A 22,296-nucleotide genomic window follows, 5' to 3' on the forward strand; every position below is an offset into this window, starting at 1 on the left:
GTAAGTATGATAACTTGTTGGCTTAATGTGAATTAATGTTATACATGTAAAATCACTTATACCTTTATACAAACATGAATCATTGCTCTTATGATCCCTTGCTTTGAAATATATTGTAGGCGTTCAATGATTGTCTCAACAAAGCAATTTATGTGGGAACATAAGGTATAAGAATTTTAACACTTATTTCAATGATCATTGATAATTTGGGAATTAAATTTCGCATTGCTACCAAAATAAATTTGACAACATGGAATAATATTCTTGCTATCTCATTAGCTAAGTAATAAATCAAACAAACTTCACGTTGTGAATTTGATAAACGTTTAGACGATGCATCGATTTTAAAACACTAAACGAGATAATTTTAGGATATACATTCTTTGTCACTTCTAGAATTTCTTGGGACTCACACCCTACTTTAGTTGGTAAATAATTAACTTTTCTTAAGAGCAAACATTGCATGTTTAATTGTCATGAAGAATCTTTTAGTTCTTCAATATATTTCACATCATTGACTCGGTGTGGTCTAACCGGTCATGATCATGATCCATAAACTTTAGGTTTATGACCGTATACGTATTATGCTTCTTTAATGCAAATAGTTAAATACAAGAGAACATTGTATTATCGTTTCAAGCAATTATGTGATTTCACTTTTGTATTTTCACATTTTGTTCTCATATATAATCAATCCCTTTGCCACTTGTAGTGGCCGATCTCATTATTAGCATGACCATCATTACAATTCTGATGGTCAATCCCATTATTAATATAATCATCTTTACAATTTTTTTCAATTATGCCCGTGATCGCAATGATCAATACATAGTCACATTCACTTTAAGGAATAATATAAAACCAAACCATTTTCATGGTTTATTCATAATTTTGTCAGACACGAATACAAAATCACTTCAGACTTTTCATACGTTTTAATGATATGCTACTTCATGAGCAAATATGAGGTTTGGCAAATGAAAAATGTTTTATCCGGTTTTTTCTTATAATTAATCTCCTGTTCACATAATATTTAGAGAATTAATTACATGACACTTTGAGTGTAAGACTTACCGGTCTTAAATCTTACTAACTTTACTTAATAATGAGATTAGGGAGTATTACACTATGAGTGTCATGTCTATGCATGTTAATACTCTTTTATAAGAGTAGTGATTGATCAATCACAACTTTTTTGCTTAGTTCTTTTCAATACAATCTATATAAAAATAACAACGTATCACTTACGATAACATTTTAAGAATAAAGTATCCTCATAAAGACAAATTATAGAATACAAGACATCATGGTATACTGTCAGCATTATAGATTTTCACATATAAGACACGCGATAGTTAACTTTATAATATAACATGTATTTGTGGTTTTTAGTCATATCACTTTGATTACCACACAACTTCCACAAAAATAGTTGAAGCACAATTTTCAACTTATATCATTAAGAACATAAAAGAGTCATGATGAATGGAATACAAAAAACACTCGTTTCATAAACCCAAAATAGTATTTGTAGATACACAAACACCAAAAGGAAAGAATAAAATTGTTTTTATATTTCAAGAAAGTTAAGGTGCGCATATTTATTTAATGGTCTATTAACAAAATGTATATATAAATATATACCTTCATTATAGCAACCCAATTAACAAAACAATATCTTCTGATAACGTGCTAATAACGTGTTGTGAAACCAACCTAATAGCAAAGCAATAAGAGACATAGAGAAAGAGGGATTTCATTAATGATGTAGAATACAGTAAGATATGAAAAAACATTGAGAAGTCAAATCTAAAAATATTTTAGTGGTTAATAACCATAATAATAATTATTATTCATAATATAAGAGGGAAGATATAGTTAGAAACAATATACTAAGGCTGTTTATAAATGATACAAGTTATCCTTAACCAAGCGTGTCGAAGTTGCATAACTTATTCCCAGGCATCTTAAAGTGTTCTACACTTCTACTCAACCAAATGTATATGAACAGCTTTTCTGCAAGAGATCAAGAAAATTAATAAATTTATGGTGTTTCTCTTCTAACATTATATAGTCATGTTAAAAATAAATTACTTATCTACTTTTGATAGGTACTCTTGTTTAATTTTATTTAAAAGGCTTAATTGCCAAAAACAAATAATAAAAAAAAAATAGGAAAAAAAAGGTTATAAATCTATGATGAACAAAAACTCAAATTTGATGCTAGATAAAAAACAATGTTTGAATCCAAAAACTTTGTGAAGTTTTACATGCACCAAAAATACAACTGTACACACTAAATGCCCAATACTACAGTTTTATGGCCAATAATTATTAAAAAAAAAAAAAAGAATGAAATTCTCTCAAATCCTTTTGCATGCACCAACACAATTAACTCAACACCCCTGGGACCAAAAAGCCCGAGCCACGCGCTAGTTTTACTAAACGTTAGAAAATCTTAAACCTCAAACCGACCTCACTTCTGGCTCGGGTTCGGCTTCTTGGGGTCCAAGGGACCTAACCCTGCACCTAGCCCGACCGGTGCTTGACCTTGGTCAACTTTAGTTGCCTCGGGGTTGTGCGCTCCGTTGGTGTCTTGACTGGCAGCATTCTCAGGTGTCATGCCTGAGTTTATTATGTTGAGGAGTTGGGTGAGTGGCGGCATAGCCTGAACTGGAACACCATGTGGTCGGATTAATAATCCCCTGGCTGCAGCTTTCTTCCTCACCTCTGCAACAGCACGAGCGGATCTCTCGTCAACTCCTCTGCCGCCTCGAGCAAAGTTTTCACCACCAACGGCGTTGCCACCGCTGCCGGAGGCCCCGCCAGATGCAGCCTGGAATGCTTGTATCAAATCAGGGTGAGCCTGTTGTACAAACGACGACAACATTATTTGTGATGAAATAATATTTTACAAGATTTATGTATATTTATTTGTTAACTTACCTTTATAAGATCAATGGCTTGTTGGGCGGAAAGCGCATTTACAGCTTGTCCTTTTTGCTTTTGTGCATTCAACTATTGTCATATTATCACAAAACAAATTAATACAAATGATAATTTATTAAAGCGTTGATTACACAAATAGTCCATGCGGTTTTGGCAAAAGTTATAATTCAATCTGTAACCTGTTTGGGGTTCAAACACTAGTTTGTGTAAAATAATGACCAATTTACCCTTTTGGCAAACCATGCCGATTAATTTACTCAAAACATAAAGAAAATTAGTGTCATTAACTAGTAACTATCACAAAACAAAATAAAAAGCGACGATTACTTACAGAATTAACTACACAAATAGTCCCTCTGGTTTAACAAAAGTAACATTTTTTTAGTCAACTTTAAGAGTTAATGTTATATCCCAAACATGTTGCACATTTGAAACCACATCTCAAAAATGCAATTTTTTAAAGTTATGACCGCAGACATGTTACTTTAACAAGCCACGGCGACTTTGTGTAACTAGCTATTAACTAAAAAAATATAAACAAACAAATTTTTACCTGCGTTTCCCGAGCTTTAAAAGTTTTCATCCAATTCTCAGAATCCCGAGTTCTTGAGTCATCCTCTCCAAGCTGCTTCACAAGTATATCATACGTCTTCTTTTCATGCTGTTATTAAACAAATCATTAATCACAAATAACATAACATTTACGTAAAAGAAGTTAACATTAAAAAATCATTTAAAGCACATGCCTGATGAGATAGCTTATAAGCACCGACACAGTTAAACGCGATAGCAAGTGCATGATAGCATACAGCAGTCTGAATATGTTCTTCACCCAAAAGCCTCTCGTTTTTCTTTAACGCTTCTTGCAAGTATCGAAGAGCTGTATTCATTTTCCCAACATCTTGGTACATCATTGCAACATTAATATAAGTTGCAGCCACATCCGGATGATCGGGGCCTGATGATAAACTTAATAAAAGAAGAGCACGTGACATGTGTCTTAACGCAAGCTCTGATTGGTTGAGCCCGTGGTAAAACAGGGCCATGTTTCCATAACTGTAAAGATTTGAAAGTGAGATTATGGTCAGATGACACACACATGTGATTTGTAACAAAGAAATGAAATTGAGTATCTTTTAACGGTAAGCCGCACCTGTGAGCCGTATCGGGGTGGTCGAGACCGAGGCACCGTTCGTTTATGATAAGTTCTTTGTGTTGTTGCATAATGGCTGAAGCCATGTCTCCAGCATGATAAAGCACCATTGCAAGATAACTATATTAAAGAAAAGAATAAATCTTTAGTTATAAGATAATTGATATTCTCAAAAAGTATAAACTAAATCTTTCAACAAAAAGATCGGAAAAAAAAACAAAACAAAAAATGCTCTGAAAACTAGAGGTGTACTATGGACTGGTGTAGTAACGGGTGAAGTTGTGTTGACCCACAAAAGTTTTTTTTTTCAAAGACTTTTTAATTATTAAAAATGTGAAATGTGGTTACCAAAACTATAACTTAACCAAAATCTTATTTTCTGAATCAAAGTTATATGTATAAAGTGACTTCCTATCGCTAGGTTAAACTTTTTATTTTAGCCATTTGACGCGTCACTAGAATTGACCGGTTCATTACCAAACAGCTTGAAATTGCCACTTTTACACAAAACTCAATCAAGATTGTTACTATTAACATTTTGAAGTATAAAATCATACCGGCAGCAGTTAGCAACCTCACGGTGCATTGGACCAGTGACCTGTAAATTATAATCGAATAAAGATAAGAAAATAATTTTAAAGGATTTAAAATTTGATATTATGCGTGACGAAACAAACACATACCTGTTGAAGAACTGTAAATGCTTCTGTAAATAAATTGTAGGCTTCATTAAGCATTCCCTGCAAGTATGTGACAGCAGATTATATAAGGAATAAGCGTTTGTATAAATAATAGTTTAAACTTTAAACCATAAGGAGATGTTATCATAATTAATTGCTATATTATGATGAGCTGAGGATGAACTTTACAAACCTCTGCCAACTGGACCTTCCCGGTTTCCACAAGCTGCTTTGCTTCTTGGCAAACGGGTATCGAATGCTTTACAACGGGTTGGAGATTTAATATATCTGATGTTTGGAACGGTGTTCCTGCACTGAGGTCATATTTTTTGGCAGCTATGGCTACCCCGACCTGTAAAAAGAAAAACAATTTAACAGTTTAAATTAATACGAAATATTCACATTTGAAATACTTCAAATTTGCAAAGACTAAATACCTTTAGGCAGAGATTACGAATAACCGAAATCTTTTTCACACGTGACCTCGCGTCTTCTGGCAATTCAAACTGTAAATCGAGAACTTGAATTAAAGAAACATTGACATAGCATTAAACGATTAATAAGAAAAAAAAAGGATAACATTATAGTACCTGGTACTTAGCCTTTGCAAATTCAAGAATGTTAGCCCACAAACTTTCAGAACTGAGATTCATGCAAGATGCTTGCTTTTTAGTAGCTGCACCCCCAACCTTCGACCTCGAGTGCCCCTTTGCCGATTTTCCCGCCAAAACATCCTGGTTTGTTACAAGTTACATGAATTAGTATCAAACCTTCATCTAACATAGATAGTAAATCTTGAAAAATTTCATTTCAGTTTGTATTTTTTTATTGATTTTGATGGTTAATACTGACCTTCTTCTGATTTTTGGACTGCGTATTATTATTAGCGCCTTTTCCAGATGCCGTTTGGCAATCTCCAAATAAACAGTTACAGAAATGAGCAATTGCATGACCAATATCATGATCTGCTGTATCTCTCAACGCATCCTGTATAACAAAAGTAATAATATAATTACACCATTTAAAGATTAATAAATAGTGGCAAAAAAGATTTAATAAATATAAAAGATTGTCTTACTGACATTGAGGATGTGTTTTGCACATCTAACAATTATCTCATTAGAGCAAATATCCCATAAATGGGGCAAGTGCTTGGTACCATCAGCTATCTGTAAATATTCCAAAATTATTATTATATTTTCAATAACAATAATAATAATAATTTTCATTTACTTTGAAGCTTGCTAAATTATCTTACTTTGCCGATATAACGAACGTTAATTCCATGAGCATGTAGCGCTTCGGTCAATGTTTGACCATCCATTGGTGAAACCTCAAGTGTGCAAAGATCTTGAATGAACTTTGGAAGCACGGTTTCTTTCAGATACAAACTCACCTTCCGTACACTTTCTTCATCAGCAGCAATCTCCTGTTAGTAATTTAATAAACGAGTCAGATCGAGTTAAAGACATAAATTTTTGTGTTAAATATTACTTTTGCCAAGTCTGCAAAGAAAATGATTACCTCAGGGCTCCCAGCCAATTTGAAATCAGTAAACACATTAGGGTTAAACCGTATATCCTCAGACTTATCAGCCACGTCAGCATCCTTGGAACCCGAGTCTTCAACAACCGTCTTTTCTACTGATTCATCCTGCAAAGGAAATATAGGCAAAGCAACATAAATATACAGACTTCCAAATACATGATAAAAAAACTACTAGGATTTAAAGTTTGCTTTACAGGTTTAGCGTCAGTCATTTCAGGTATTTTGGCAGTATCTGCTTGATCGACTTGTTCGGCATTCTCATCTTTTGAAGAATCTACAGATTTAGATGCGTCCTCTGGCTCACGTTTAGCTTTTACATTCTTTGCTGCTTCAGCCTTTTAACATAGACCATATATTAATCACATATGTGCAATAAATATTTAATAGTATTTTTATAAAACATATTAAAATATTACCTGGCAATAGGCGGTGATTAATTCAGGCCTCAAAATGCAAAACTTGGAATTTGGTCCTGTGTAATTTGCATCACGAGGAGTGACGCGCATCAGGTCTAAAAGATAGTGCCTGTGCAAATATATTTAGTCAGTATATAATGAATGGGATAGCGTAAAATAGTAATTTGAGTATAGTTAACAGAAATTACCTATCATCACTTCCAACAATGCCCTTGCATTCAACAGGTGCAGCTATTTGGAAAACATTTCCTGATCCATCAACAACCGAGTGTTCTTTCACACGCAGACGTTTTGAAGCTTCCAGTACCTAATGTTAGATTTTAATTAGCGCATGTGTTAGAAAATATAGTTAAATAAAATTATAAAAAGCCAACACGATTATTACTAAAATTTTAAACTTCAATGCACATAGATATAAGAAACTTTTTAGTCAACTAACATGTATTAACCAGAAACAGGAAAAATATATACATGTAGATATAGTAATAACATAAAACTTTCAGCAAATTGCATATATTAAAAAGTAAAGATGATGAAAGACAGAAACAGATACAGAAAAATGAATACATGTATTGGGTTTGGGTATCTTCAGAACTCCAAAAAAAATTAGAACTCCTAACAACCAATCAGGTTATTTATTTATTTTACTTTTGTCATTTTTTATATGTAATATTGTAATATATGTAATCACAAGTTTACATGTGTAATAGCCAACCTACGAATACGCAATCATAAAACTACATATAATAAATGTAAAAACTGGCCTCAATTAATATCAAATATATAAAACAAATAAATAAAGTAATATGTTTTTAAGAGTTCTTAAAAGTTCTTATATTATTTGCAAGTTCTGATATAATCATGATCCTATACATGTGTGAGTGTGTGCGCGCGCGTATACACACACAAGCATTTTAATTATATAGAAGCTATAACTTACCTTGGCATGAAAATCTTGATTCCAAGAAATCTTCTTGCCATTGTCAACAGACCCGTAAAGAAGGGAGTCTGATTTATCACCTTGTAAAATCCCTGGTAGAACACTCTGAAAAAACCATGAACACAAAATCAAAAACAAGAAAACATAACTCTCAAAAACCTTTCATGTAAATTCAGTAAAAAAATAATGGAAAAATTGCATACCTGTGCTACCACTCTATGACCTCGATAGTCAACAATGGCCATAGCAAGATTATATAATCCAGGAACATCGGCTTCCTGATAAGCTTTTGTGCCTTTCAAATCATTGTTGGAAGATGCATACGTCGCTTGTTCACTCTCAGCCAGCTGTACCTCTGCAGGTGCATCAGAAACCTCTTCCACAACACCATTCTCACCGTTGACTTTAGATGATTTGGTCAACGTTTTCTCAGACGAGTTCAAGTTTGGATCTGATGACTGTTTTCTGGATAACTGTTCGAGATCCGAATCGACAGCAAAACTAAAGAATATGTTGTTGTGAACATACCTGCAACAATATATGAAAGTGATACATTTAATATGATATTTATGGTTATTAAATGTTAATAAATGATTGCAAACTAGATCCTGCTTACATGTGAAAGCATTCTGGATCGGTTGGATTAATAGGCGGGATGCATCTGCTAATGACTCCAATAGCACCCCTTATTGCGGCATCAACAAAATCAGAAGATACCTTATACAGAGCTCTATCTCTCAAGATCCTGTATATACAAAAATATCCGCATAAGAAAATATACGCCAAACTAAAATAATATTTTCAAAAGTAACTTGTAAGAGAATGGGTCAAAAGTCACCCAAAGTGTTTTTTAGCATTTTAATGAAACCATGTAATTCTTTGTTATCTTGGGCACACCGCAATAACTATTAATTCAGATTCGAACCTTGAAAACAAAACGTGTTCGGGATTGAAAGTCTTACGAAGTGTTTTTAAAGCATTTTACTGAAATCATGAAACCTTTTGTGATCTTGGGCAAAGTATATATTTATAAAGATTCAGACTTTGAGAACAAAAAGTGTCTTCAAAAGTCGTGCCAAGTGTTATTAAAAGCATTTTATTGAAATTATGAACTTTTTGTGATCTTGGGCACACGATATATTTATAATTTATAATGATTCAGACTTCGAAAACAAAAGGGGTTTTCAAAAGCCGTATATAAGTGTTCTTAAAACCATTTTATCGAAACTACAAACTTTTTTGGGATCTTGAGCACACTAACTACTTACAAGATTCAAACTTTTATAATAAAATGTGTTTAGGGTAAAACCAACCCATTTTGACCCGTTGTCAAACAAGCAAGTTGAAGAAAAAGATTGAAACTTTAAAAAAGTGTTTGGAATAAAAAATAGTACCAGTTTTTTAAAGCACTTGTAAAAAATATATAACTTTTTGTGATCTTGGGGCCACTAATCAATTATAAAGATCCAAAGTTTTTAAAACACACGTGTTTAGAATCAACCCAACCCTGTCAATTTTGACTTGTTGACCAACAACAAGCACATTGAAGAAAAAGTATATACCTTTCTTGAGGGCTTGCATGAGGAAACTCTCTACACGATTGTAACTCCTCATTCCAATCTCTTTGCATACCGATTAATTCACTCCCGAAAGACAAAGTAAGCGAATTTTCAGCTCTTGCTGCATCGCGCTTGTGATCTACATAACATAATAAAAAAATTAACAATAATAGCAAAAAACAGCTAAAAAGTATTGTAAAACTTTTGAACACACAAATTACCAGGAACAGGGTGCAATCCGAGCCAAGAATTTGGGGGCAACAATGACTGAATGTTTTCAAACGGATGAGCCGACGCCTTACGTTCCAACATTTCACGAAAAGCTAAAGTATATATCATCACAACAAAAGTTAATAAAAAGATTATAACTTTAACTTATTTTTATATATAAAAGAGTAGAGATTAACAGAAAGTAGAAACCTTTCTTGAATTTGGAGCTGATCTTTTGCAAGAGCCCGATAAGAGTCGTTGCTTCAGAAGCAGCCTTGGTGGGTTTTGGGTCAAGGGTATTTCCGGAACTTGAGTTAACATAAAACGTGGTTGTGGTTCCGGTTATACAATGTTTGCTTCCTTCGAGTGTCACCACATCCAGGTAAATTAGGTCCCCAACGAGCCTGAACATAAAAATATATATGCTTAGAGATAGAGAGGCTTGTAAACGAGAACCGAGCGGGACTTGTCCGTGATCATTCGTTAAACTTTAATCAACATGAACGTTTATACGAACGAACTTCCTTGTTCGTTTTCGTGCTTTTGACTTTAACCAACAAACACAAACATTCAAATAAACTAAGTTTCTTATTCATATTGGTTCATTAAGTAAATGAGCGTGTTTGTGTTTGTTTTGTGCTGATTCATTTATATTCAAAACGTAAATAAATGAACAAACCTTCTTGTTTGTGTTCGATTATGTTCACCCGTTTATATTCTAAACGAGCACAAACAAACAAATTTCGTTTGTTCATGCCCGTTCGTTAGGAAAACAAATGTGTTCGTTTATGATCATTCTTTATATTCTAAACGAACAAATTTTCTTGTTCATGTTCAAACGTTAAAAATTGAGTGTGCCCATGTTCGTTTATATCCGTTCGTTTATACTCCAAATAACCATAAGCAATCAAATTTTTCGTGTTTGTGTTTGTTCGTTAAGAAAACAAACATGTTCATGTTCATTTATGTAAGTTCATTTATACTCTAAACAAACATAAACGAGCGTAAATGAAGAACAAGATAGCAACCTCCTGTAGCTTGGAGGAGGGTTAAATGATGAAAACACAATACTTTCAACACACTTAATTTCTTTAGAAGGAGACAACAACAAATTTGAAAGTGAACCCGAAACGTCCTCCATAAACCCTAAATTCTCAAGCTCCAAAACCTCAGCTTTCTTGGAATTATCTGTTTCAATAATTTAAAAATAAATAAGTCACTAGACTTAATTAATATAATAATAATGCAAAAAAAGACAATTTTTAAGCAATAAACCTCCCGAATTTGCAGTCGTGTTCTGCCCCACTTCATGTTGCAATGCGAGTGACGTCGACAATGATGAGTGCAAAGTTGATAGTGAAAGCAATTCTCGAGTACGATGCACGTGGGCCCGGATAGATCTATCGTCATAAAGTGCTGCAACATTTTCATTTATTAAGTCAGAAAGTATATAGAAGAAGCGTATCAACTTATTTAAAATCATAACGAAGTGTAATATACCTGCAATCATTTCTAAAGAACAGTCTCCAGCGGTGATGTCAGCAACCTCAGAAATTTCATGATAATCTTCTAGATGATGAGTTGACCCGTCTTTGGTGTGCAATAACAAGTCATAACAAGTGAAAAAGCACGTTTCTGGTGCATCAAGAAGGAATTGTCGCACATCCATAACTGAATCATTGGGACTTAACTGCATATATGATAAAATTTAATCAAATAAAGTATATATACCATAATAAAAAGATATAGAATAAGTCAAAGTTAAAAATAGCATACTTGTAACACTAGCTTTTCACCAAACTGTGTCTTGACGGGAACCGGGAAAAGATTAATGTCACCTGCGTAAAAAAAACAAAAAATCCAATTTAAGAAAAATAAAAAACGAGGTACATTTAAATATTACAAAAAACTTTCAAGATTTAATTAAATTAATTGCCTTTATCCCAACTAAGCAGCGCGTGTTCGTTTATTATTATTACTACTACTACTAACGCTCGTACTTGTATATAGAATTTTTTAAGCGTGTGATTACAAAATCCAATTTAAGAAATATAAAAAACGAGATACATTTAAATATTACAAAAAAGTTTCAAGATTTAATTAAATTAATTTCCTTTATCCCAACTAAGCAGCGCGTGTTCGTTTATTATTATTACTACTACTACCACCAACGGTCATATTTGTATATAGAAATTTTTAAGCGCATGAATATATACATCGCACGCGCCTTCGAACACCTTTACATACACGCATTCGTGTTTAATGTTCCGTTCATTCAATTGTGGTAACAAAATATGTCATTAATATCATTATGTACAAAATTACTCACACAATTAAAATTGCTTCTAACATCAAAGATTCAAACCAATAACTACCATATCATGCATAACTAAAACCATAACTGCTAAAGAGTCTTTACCTTGCTTAACCTGATTCTCTGAACTTTCACTTTCCGGCTCCTTAACTTCCGCCTTATTAGCTTCAACCTCAACCGAAGGCAGGACCCCATTAGCATTAGCATTAGCATTAGCATCCACCTTCTGTTCTTCAACCTGATTCACGATATCCTCAGGATGACCATTAGCTGCTGCCGCCACCACCACCGGTGCAACCGGAGCCGCAGCAGCCACATTAGCAACAGTGTTGGACGCTTTCTTATTCCGCCCCCTGCTCGATTTCCCAGCCATATCTACTCCCAATCACCTAAACCCAAACACCACAATACCCATATATCAAAATTCAAGATTTACAAACTTTAACCAAGAAACACACCCACAAACAATACCCATATATCAAAATTCAAAGATTTATACAGAACTTGCTAAAGAAACAATAAAGGTCAAAACTTTATACAAAATAAATGAATATGAATCAAACCCAGATGGGATTTGGGTATAAACACATAAACCCTACTTAAATCATAAGCAAAATCTGAACAAATAAATATTAGAATAAAAGCCCACCTGTGGGTTAAGAATCGGTGATTGAAAACAGAGGAGATAGAGGATGAAAGTAAGGGTTTAAGGGAGTGGGTATGGAGGCTGTGGCGGCCGAGAACAAGCGTGTGTTTGTGTGGGTAAGTGATGAAGAACAAAGTGAGGGGTTATTGGCTTCTAAAATGTGTGGGTTTTATTTGCATATTTCAAGGGGTCAAATATGTGTGTGTTGATTTCTTAACTTTTAGGTCATTGGCCACATGCTCTCTCTAGTCTCTAGCTACAAATGTTATTTTATTTATTTTTTTCAAAATTAGCGCACTACTTTTTTGTTTTTGAGATTTTTTTATCTGGGTGTAAAACTGTAAATCGTGTCGGGTCGGTGGGTTTCGATTTGGTTCGTTGGTTAGGTTACTCTGAAGACGGTCCATGTTTTTATTCATGTTAACAGTATAATCATAGCACGCTCGTATGTAAAATCGGGTACTTGTTTTTAAGATATTTTAATCCGTTAATATTTAATAGTTAATGTTGTAAATTGTGTCGGGTTTGTGGATTACGGTTTGTTTAACCTGAAGACGATATGTGTTTTATTTGTGTTAAAAAGTATAATCATGGCACGTTTTCTTAAAACATGTTCATATAAATGGGTTGCCGGTGGTATTCAATTGTAAATGTGTTAATCGGGGTTGGTGGGTTTTCAAATGGGTAAACATGTCGTAAGCCGTTAGCGGTCGAAATGTTTAATTAATCAATTTGACAGATTGGACTGTTGAATTAGACACGTTAAATTGATCAACCTGACAAATAACTGGATTATTAAACGGTTAGATGTGGCAATTTAAAACATGGTTAAATATGTGTCATATGTGTGTCGTATTTTGAGTCATGCCACAAACCGACACCCCTGATTCAGTTGTCTTGGTTTTTATTTATTATTTAAGATGTTAGGTGAATGAATACTCAAGTTTACCTGTTAACATTTTGTGAACCAAACGATCATTATACATGAGTTGTTTAGCAACTTTTTTTTTTTTTTTTGACTCTGAAGTGTAAAAGGTTAGATTTGATCATTCTGTACTTCATATCCTAGTTGTGACTTTTAAAGATGTTTCTTTTTGCTTTTCAGTTACTTTGTTATTTTATTAAACAATTTTCCTTTTTTGATGTATTATTTCTTCTAATGTTCTTGTAAAAGATGGCTTTAATGTTTTACAAAGAATTATAACTTCTTATAATGAATTTGTTTTGGATAGAAAATAACAACTGTAGCATGTGTGCCCACAGTGTGATAGGATGTTTAAACAAGTTATCCTTTCAACCAGGGCCGGCAATAGCATGGGGCTGAGTGGTCGACAGCCATAGGTCAGACTACTTGCTAGGCTTGATTTTTTTTTATAACAGTTATATGTATTTTTATGAAAAACGGTACGTATATTTAATATTTAAACTCAATTATATAACTAACTTGGTCTAGTGACAAAGGGATATGACTCCTAACCAAAAGGTTGTGGTTTTAGTCTCATTTGAGACATGTTTAAGCCTTTTTTTATACATTCGTTTTTTACACAACCCAAATCATAACCAAGGAAGTCAGTTTAAAAATTAAATTGTTTAAACCCAACAAAATACTTTTTTTACCTAAGACCCAAAATATTTTTCGCCTTATGCCCAATTTTTTTTTTTCAATTCTCAAAACCGGGCCGGTCCTGCCTTCAACCAATAGCATTTGTTGCTCGATGAATAGCACGAATATATAAATTTTATGAACTTCCAATGTCTTTTATGGAAAATGCGTACTATAATCATATATACATTCATTGTTGTCATCGTATGTGAAACAAACAAGAAATCAATTAATTGCATAGTTTAATAGTTAAGTATACGATTATAAGGGTTAGGTTATTATATAGATGGGGACAAATATGAAAAGCATGAGAAGGATTTGTATCAGCACAAAAAAACTCTTAAAATATAATAAAAAAATCATAACTCAAAATTTATAATAAAAACGAAATAAGTAAAAACATAAAAATGTTTCCATGTCTTCCACGTTACTTAAAAAAATAGACGTAATGCTGAGGAAAAAATACCATTGTTTCTTTTATTTATCATTGTATTTTTTGTTTAATTTCATCATTGATTATGTCTTTTTTCTTTATAGTGTGCTACATTTTACGATATATTATGTCTTTTTTTTATATATAATTGTGTTTTTTTGTTAATTTTCGTCATTGAGTATTTTTTTCTCGGCATTATGTATTTTCGTCCTTTTTTTTTGGAATGAGAATGACGGGGGATGCATTTTGTTTTTCAATTTTTTTCGTTTTTTATTTATATTTTGAGTTGTATTTTTTAGGGTTTTTTTTTCGACAAATCCTTTTCACATTTCTCATTTTTGTCTCAATTTGTATTTTAACTTTTCCCATGATGATGATGATGATCATAACAATACCAAATGACCTTCACCCTTGCGTTATTATTAAGGTGTTTGATAAGGCTTTGTCTTTCCATGTGATGAGAGTTCAAATCTCATGGGTAGCAAAAAAATTTATGGGATTTAAGATTTTAATACAACACACATACACACCGAGTAGATAATTTGCATCTAACACCTGATTACATTTAGAAACTAAAATTAAAGCTGCACCGCTACTCCCACATTAAGGCCATATACTTGGATCTACTCTTTAACCATAAGAAGTTCAACGCTTTGATCTCACTTATTACGTTGTTTAAGTGTGTCGACTTTCTTTCAAACACCAAAGAGTTTCATACCTTCTAAATGCACCAAATTATTGTGAGACAAACCACATGAAAGCCATTTGCTTTTCGAATCAGCGAACACAAATACTTATAAAGTTCCAACAAGTCACAAGTCGAGAATGCATAAATTATTAGATCCTTACACTAATAAGAAATGATAATCCACACCGACTGGGCGAAGTGACACGACACTAGTAAATGTTCTGCCATCTCTAACTCATCCCTACATATTGGTGCAGATGTCATGCTCTAATATAAACAAGTATTTATTAAGCCTAAATACGTATAATTAGTACGGGTAAGTAAGGTTGTTTTCGCATGGAATCAATGGAAAGTGCAGTTCAAACTCATGCTTTACTTAATCTAATTGTACTAAAGCGAGCAGACGATGTCAAAGAGTTTAAAAGATTCGATTATGAAAATACTTTTAGAAAACAATTTAATTGTAACTTGTAAAATCAATATGAGAAAAGTGTAACTACACTTCAAGGTAATGCAATGAACTGCACAATTGCAACTCTTATTTCATGGATAACCACATAGACATGGTTCGTTAATTAATTTTGATAAATAATTACCAGGCATATTAGTTTGGTTATGATGATTCACGTAACCTAATTCGATGAATTGACACTTCCGAACATTGTCTATCTAATTACCAGTTTGTTAGTATAAAACTCGATATAAATTAATGATCAAAGGTAAAGGTTCAATGACTATAAAAATTTAATCCTAAATGTTGATGAACACAAACCAAATGATTGAGAAGAAACGATAATCCCATAAAAACAACTGTATAATCAGTTTATATAAACGTAAAGCTAGTTTAACCGAATAATTAAATCAAAACTCAATTCAATCATAGACAGAAGTTACAAAGGAAGTCATTTCATACAAATCCCACACCTGAAGTGGTCACAAGTGGTTTAGCCTTGCCTCTACATCTCGGTTCTCTTGATTTAGTGATTCACGAGTGCTAATTAAGATCTCTAAAATGTTCCAAAACGGCTGAGGTATGAAGATGCCCCCACCTAGGGTTAAACTGGGCTTAAATACAGAAGAAAATCATCAAAACACAATGTCTCGCGTCGAGTCCATCGTAAGCTACGGTGGGGCCACCGTAGCTTACGGTGGTCATATTTTGCCTTACAGTGGCCTTTACGGCACTTGTGCCCAGCCTCCACCGTAAGCTACAGTGGGGCCATCGTAAGCTACGATGGAGGTGACTCCCGGATCCTCGTTTTTCAATTTCCTGACGTTTGTTCGACGTTCCGAGACCCGATTGCTTCCTTTTATGCATAACTCGATTCCTCATTATCTTGAATGCTCCAAATTAGCCCATTCAAGCTCCGAGCACCTGCAATCATAAACCAAACAAAGTAATTGTGTTCGATAGATATAAACAACTAAAACGCAGAATATTAGACACTAAAAACACATTATTTCACCCACACCTCATATATTAGACACATGACCAAGGTGACCAGAATGTTCACTTAACCAATGAAAACAATGAGGGGGTCCTTTCCATTTCTGCTAGCCATGCTAAAATAACCGTCTTCTTATGCACAAAGCTATTCCATTCAAATGCATACCAACCTTCCACATCCAAGCCCGTATAAAACTTGTTCTTTATATTCTTCAATAAAACCCTTCATCCAGCCCCTACATGAGCCGATCTTGTTATGCATATAACCGAACCCCTTGACACTGTAACAGTAGCTCCCACAATTCATTAGTTCTGGTCGGCAACTGTCGAGCCCTTGAACTCTTTGTCCCAAATCGTAAAGCAACCACTGGATATTGCGATAATATATCGGTTGCTTATTTATTTGCTTATTTGTTTAAATGTTCACTATACTCGTTAGGCATTTTGTGGCTTGTGAGTTGTCCTTTTTTATTAGTTTATAAAATTTGGCCTTTCAAAAAAAATATATATAAAACAATCAACGCACTAAGCATGTGGAACTCGACATGTATTGTATGTCGATATCTTCACGAAAGGGCTCCATGTATACTCTTCAAAGTCAAACGCTTAAAAGACAGCCTTCACGCTCGCCAACCTACCGTTTAGTCTGAGGGGGCGTATTCACATATGTATGTTTAGTCAAATTATAGATTGCATCTATTTAGGAATGATTGTTGTATTTCCTATTCATCGTGTATATATTTAGTATTACAAATCAATAATAAGCTTATGATCATTCAACCATTCACACATAGGAAATATTATCTTATCTTATCTTATCTTACATCTTATCTTACAATACTAATAAAAGAAAACGTTGAAGCTTAGGTGTCAAACTCATATTTCATCTAATTCCTAATTTCCCATCTCATTCAATCTAGCTATTCATAGGTCATGGATTAAAACCATTTTGTCAAATGGGTTATAACATAGTGTGAATTATATTCATTATTGAATCAAATGTCATTTTCATACATAAGGTTTGACCAATCACACAACTTTAGTACATTTTTTAAAATTTCTTGCAAATCAACACCTGGTGTTTCCAAAATCATGTTATTTTAGTACTGTTCGTTAACCCTGTTTGTTTTTTCCATTAAGTCTACATTAAATTAATTCACAAGTATTTTGAGAATCACAACTGAAATAACAGACCTTATTTATCTTTATCTTTTGACAAAACCCGTGTAATACACGGGTTCAAAAGCTAGTTAAATATATACACGATGCTGCGCCAAAAAAAACGTAACAATAGCAGTTTTATCCCAGTTGCAAGCTGCTTTACTTTGATTATTTTCTCCACACAGACAAAATATTAGAATACATCTTAATCATTATAATCAATTACTACTAATTATAGAACTCATCTCCATATGCCATAAGGAAAGATAATCATTTGCATTGAGCGAGTGGCGATCCACACAAACACTTGTTGTGTAAGAACGAAGAGTTATAGAAGCCTTCTGATCGATACTTTAGTTTCCAAGGTGAAGGAATCTTGCCACATAACCGATTATAACTAACATTAAGATTTTGTAGCAAGTAAGCGTCCAATATTTGAGACGGTATCTCCCCATATATCTTATTATGCGATATATCCAATGCTACCAACGAGTCAACCATGAAACTAACTCGTGACAAATCGAACTCAAAATTGTTTCGTGAGATGTCGATCACGGTTGTATTCTTCCATGAACCGAACAACATCGATGCATCACCGGACAAGTTGTTTCTTGACACATCAAACCTATAGATTATCATGTTGCCGATAGATTTAGGGATTTCACCCGATAACATGTTATGAGATAAACCAATTCCTTGTAAAGCCAGAGACGTGAGGTGACCGAATGACTCGGGGATTGACCCTGTTAGTCGGTTACGACTAAGTTCTAGCCCTATCATATTCGATAGTGTGGCTAGTGAGGGTGGGATTGGGCCTGATAAGTTATTAAACGAAAGATCGATAAACATGACACTTTTAAGCTCGGAAAGAAACGAAGGCACGTGGCCCGATATGTTGGTCCAACTTATATCGAAAAACGTTACATATTTGAGTTTTGTAACGGCTCGGGGAATTTCACCGATAAGAAATGGCATTTTGTGAAGGCGAAGGGTTTTGAGGTATGTTAAGTCCCCAATTGCTTCGGGAATTGTGCCAGCGAGGTCAGAGTTTGTGAGGGAAAAGTCAATAACACGGTTTGTGGTCTCGTCACAATCAAATCTGCTGCAACAATCGATATCTGCGGTCCATGGCAATAGTTGGGGGCCGTTTGAGAAGCTATTTTTGATTTTTAGGATGGCGGCTTTGTCATCAGGGTGGCAACGCTCCGCCATAACGATCACCAGAGAGAGTAGAAGTAAAAGAAGTAGCATTGACATGTTTAGTGATTATGAATTTATGATAGCTGTGGATTTGAAATGGATGATGAAGCTCTTTATATGTGGATTTTGAGCTAATGGATGAGTTGTAAGATTGGAACAAGTCAAAACTGGTGTACTACAAAGTTTGACTTTTCTATGTTATTTTAATTTGTTATACCAGATAGGGGTGAGCGTTAACCGAATAGAAAAATGACGAAACCGAACTGAAATTAATCGATCACCTGATATGTATGAAAAAGTAGACTTTTACGTAACAGATTTAAACTATTTGGAGGGGTTTATGTTGCTTCTTCTTTTGGAATTCAACTGCATATTCTATCTTTAGTTATGATGATGCACGTGAATATACAATACATATAACTATGTATAAAAATATACTATTTTATTATAAAGGTAACGACACCAAGGAGATAAAATCATGGTCAAACACTGACCATTCAATGTATTTGTAGCCACTGGGAGTGTAGTTCAATTTGCTGGCATGCATTATCAAGTGGGAGACATTATCTACACTTCCACACATAGCATTGGAATTTCACTTTTAAGTTAACCTAAACTGGATATGGAGGTGCACAAAATATCCGGTTACAGACCCGACCCGACCCGGTGTATCCGACCTGGAATCGGTTCCTACCCGTACCCTACCCGCTAATAGGACCTGGTATAGGATTTCTCCTCAAAGCCGTATTCGGAACCGGAACCCACCCGGTGGAACCAGAACCGGAAATTCCGATCAAAACCCAACCCTACCCTACTTGAAACCCGAAAAAAAATAGGAAAACCCTGCCAAAACCCGGTCAAATACCCAACTATACCCAGAACCAGCTCCTACCCAGACCCGGTTTTGACTTTTGTTGACCATACCCGGAACCGGTACCTATCCGGTTTCGACTCCTGAAAATACCCGGTTTGTGCACCTCTAACTGGATATATCAACAAAGTGATGTAGAAATTTTACACACGTAATAAACTTTAGTTTTAATCAATAATTAATCTATACAAATATGTCCAACAACACTTATAAAATTCACTTTGTTGTCAAGACTAAATCTACTCCAATAACTCAATGTCACTCACATGAATTATTATGAGCAAAATTAGAATACATAACATTAACAAATCAATGATGATTATGCAAATTAGAATGCTCATAACAAAAAAATGAAATTTAAGTGTGCCACTGATTAAATTATCAATATAAACTTGTACTAAACTATCTACCGAAGTTAAAGCAATAATTACTTTGTTTAAACTATCACGAAACTATTGTAGATCAACTTACTACAAACTCAAAACAAGTTAAACTTTAATGCTCGAGCTGAGTCTAAACCTAAATTAAAGTTGGCCTGTACTTTCATACCATGTTCTACTAAATTTGTCCCCAAATAATTACTATACAAGGTGATAGAACTTTGTCAAGAGCCGAGGGCCGAGGCAGCGTAAAAGATTGGAGCACAAGGCGAGCCTCACTCAATTGAGTTTCAAAAGCATAAGTCAAGCTTAGTCAAAATTAAATCTGAATCAAACCATTTACACATGTTGAAAGAATATATAGTCTCTCCCATACACTAAACGCAATGTTGATGAAAATGACGAAAATAAAATTCGGCAAATACTACAACGTACTTGAACAGTCGTATCATATAGAAAAAAAGAATCTCATAGTCATTCTTCAACACAAGACAAAGCAAAACAAACAATGCATCCCACTAGATCTATGATAACATGAGACACAATTAAAAACAAAAAATTCTAGTAAAAGCCGTTAATCCTTGCCTTAAAACACAAGCTCATGAGGCTTCATGCCGGCCTTGAGCGAGAATCTTGCTCCCAAATAGCTTTTCAGGTCTGGAACAGCCTCAATGCATGCAATCAATGCAGCATCAACGGTTTTCTGGTCATCTTTCTTGTCTTGTGGGAGCGTGTTCTTTTCCTGTAACGCACATTAGTAACAAAAACCGTGTCAATTACGTAAAAACATGATATAAAAGTAAAACAAAACTAGTCTTGAATGTATTACGTACCTCTTTCTCAGCTTCAAAAAACTCACCCTCTCCTTTCTTCTTTTTCTTCTCGACCTTCTTTCCAAAGTACTTGTCATCAAACTTTTCCACATTTACCCCTGAAATATCAACCTTTGTTGATGTGGCGATAACGTATAATTGGTTCACTCGCCTCAAACGAACACCATTGATCTTAAAAGGGCCTGAAATGAAGAATGTATATCAATGATTGCAAAATAATGAAGGAAAACAAATAAAAACAAACACATAGAAAATAAAGTGTCACAATTATTGAAATAATCAACAAAATGCAATGAAACTGTAAAAAGATACTAATTCTCAGATTTGACATGTACTTTTGTTATAATGAATAAGCATTTGAGTGCATCTTGAAGCCTACTAACAATAAATAAACCCAAACAAGACTTGAACACTGTCCTTTAAAACCTTTAAACCACATATCAAAACAAGCCAAACAGGTTGGCGAGCTGCAATCATGTAAAAAAATGGAATAGCAGGTCACAAAAAATGGGTTAAACATGTAAAAAAATTGGCAGATTAATATTGTCAAGTATATATTTAATCCTACTTTAAAAATGTTAATCTAAACATACTTATTATCATGTTGTGCTTGTTTCATGTTTAGGGTGGTGTTAGATTTTGCTACCACTAATCAGAAAAGCATGAAGCAGAATTGCAAACATTTAAACAAAACAAGTAAAAGCATTTGCAGACATCATAAAGAATAATAAAAGCATTCAAACATGCAAATACAGAAATGATAAGCAAATGTTTTTCATCAAAATACACAGAAAAACATATTCCTGTAACCAGCAACAATCCAGAAGTAAGCTGTTTCAAGAAAACAACCCTCTTTCCCTTGAATCTCCCAGCCAAAATAATCAAAACAGTTCAAGGAGTAATGCTAGCCCTAAAACCAACCAACAAAACAATCAAAAACTAAAATAATACGTGAATCAAATCATAATCATCATTAGCATATAAACAATAATAAACCATATACCTGAGCTTAGTTGGTCTGGCTTTGCGCTTGTTAACAAGCGGTTTCTTCACATCATCGGCTGGATAGAACTTTGGTGGCTTCTCAACCGGAGCAGCAGCAACAGCTTGCTTCTCGTGTTTAGGGAAAGCACCTCCGTTCTTCGCCTTAATAGCCCAAAGCCCCCTTTTGTGGTACATTTTGGACCGTGAGTATTTCCCCACACCTCTGATCAAATCAGGGTTCCTGCTCACATGTGGCTTCCAGCCCTTCGGTGCCATCGTTT

The 22,296-nt window shown here is 34.1% G+C and overlaps 1 protein-coding gene and 2 pseudogenes across 2 annotated transcripts; all 3 read right to left on the reverse strand.

Moving 5' to 3' along the window:
• Positions 1-2,209: 2,209 nt before the first annotated feature.
• Positions 2,210-12,158, reverse strand: LOC143569082 (clustered mitochondria protein-like). The gene is made up of 28 exons (XM_077055070.1): positions 11,875-12,158; positions 11,232-11,293; positions 10,956-11,145; positions 10,731-10,871; positions 10,484-10,643; positions 9,666-9,859; positions 9,467-9,568; positions 9,249-9,384; positions 8,303-8,431; positions 7,890-8,214; positions 7,687-7,791; positions 6,935-7,053; positions 6,747-6,855; positions 6,525-6,665; positions 6,307-6,435; positions 6,041-6,211; positions 5,865-5,951; positions 5,635-5,769; positions 5,373-5,516; positions 5,220-5,288; positions 4,976-5,134; positions 4,786-4,842; positions 4,660-4,700; positions 4,103-4,222; positions 3,696-4,005; positions 3,503-3,610; positions 2,947-3,018; positions 2,210-2,866 (listed from the first exon to the last, which is right to left on the reverse strand). Exons 1-28 carry the CDS (start codon positions 12,140-12,142, stop codon positions 2,477-2,479), a joined length of 4,173 nt encoding a protein of 1,390 aa, XP_076911185.1. The 5' UTR covers positions 12,143-12,158; the 3' UTR covers positions 2,210-2,476.
• A 5,859-nt stretch (positions 12,159-18,017) lies between these two features.
• On the reverse strand, positions 18,018-19,043 carry LOC143569062 (polygalacturonase inhibitor 2 pseudogene; annotated as a pseudogene).
• A 1,611-nt stretch (positions 19,044-20,654) lies between these two features.
• Positions 20,655-22,296, reverse strand: LOC143569063 (large ribosomal subunit protein eL6-like; annotated as a pseudogene). The gene is made up of 4 exons (XR_013141667.1): positions 22,035-22,296; positions 21,829-21,941; positions 21,032-21,213; positions 20,655-20,940 (listed from the first exon to the last, which is right to left on the reverse strand). The product of XR_013141667.1 is annotated as a large ribosomal subunit protein eL6-like (transcript).

The sequence above is a fragment of the Bidens hawaiensis genome, unplaced genomic scaffold (genome assembly GCF_021521415.1).
Source record: "Bidens hawaiensis isolate Kalapana, Puna unplaced genomic scaffold, B.hawaiensis_p1.1 tig00024303_1, whole genome shotgun sequence".
In the NCBI taxonomy this organism is placed as follows: domain Eukaryota; kingdom Viridiplantae; phylum Streptophyta; class Magnoliopsida; order Asterales; family Asteraceae; genus Bidens; species Bidens hawaiensis.

Coding starts and splice junctions, on each gene's coding strand:
- LOC143569082 (XM_077055070.1), bottom strand. CDS start 12,142: ATGGCTGGGAAATCGAGCAGGGGGCGGAATAAGAAAGCGTCCAACACT. Junction 7,054..7,686: donor ATCAAGATTTTCATGCCAAG/GTAAGTTATAGC, acceptor ATCTAACATTAG/GTACTGGAAGCTTCAAAACG. Junction 4,223..4,659: donor GAGGTTGCTAACTGCTGCCG/GTATGATTTTAT, acceptor TCTTTAATATAG/TTATCTTGCAATGGTGCTTT.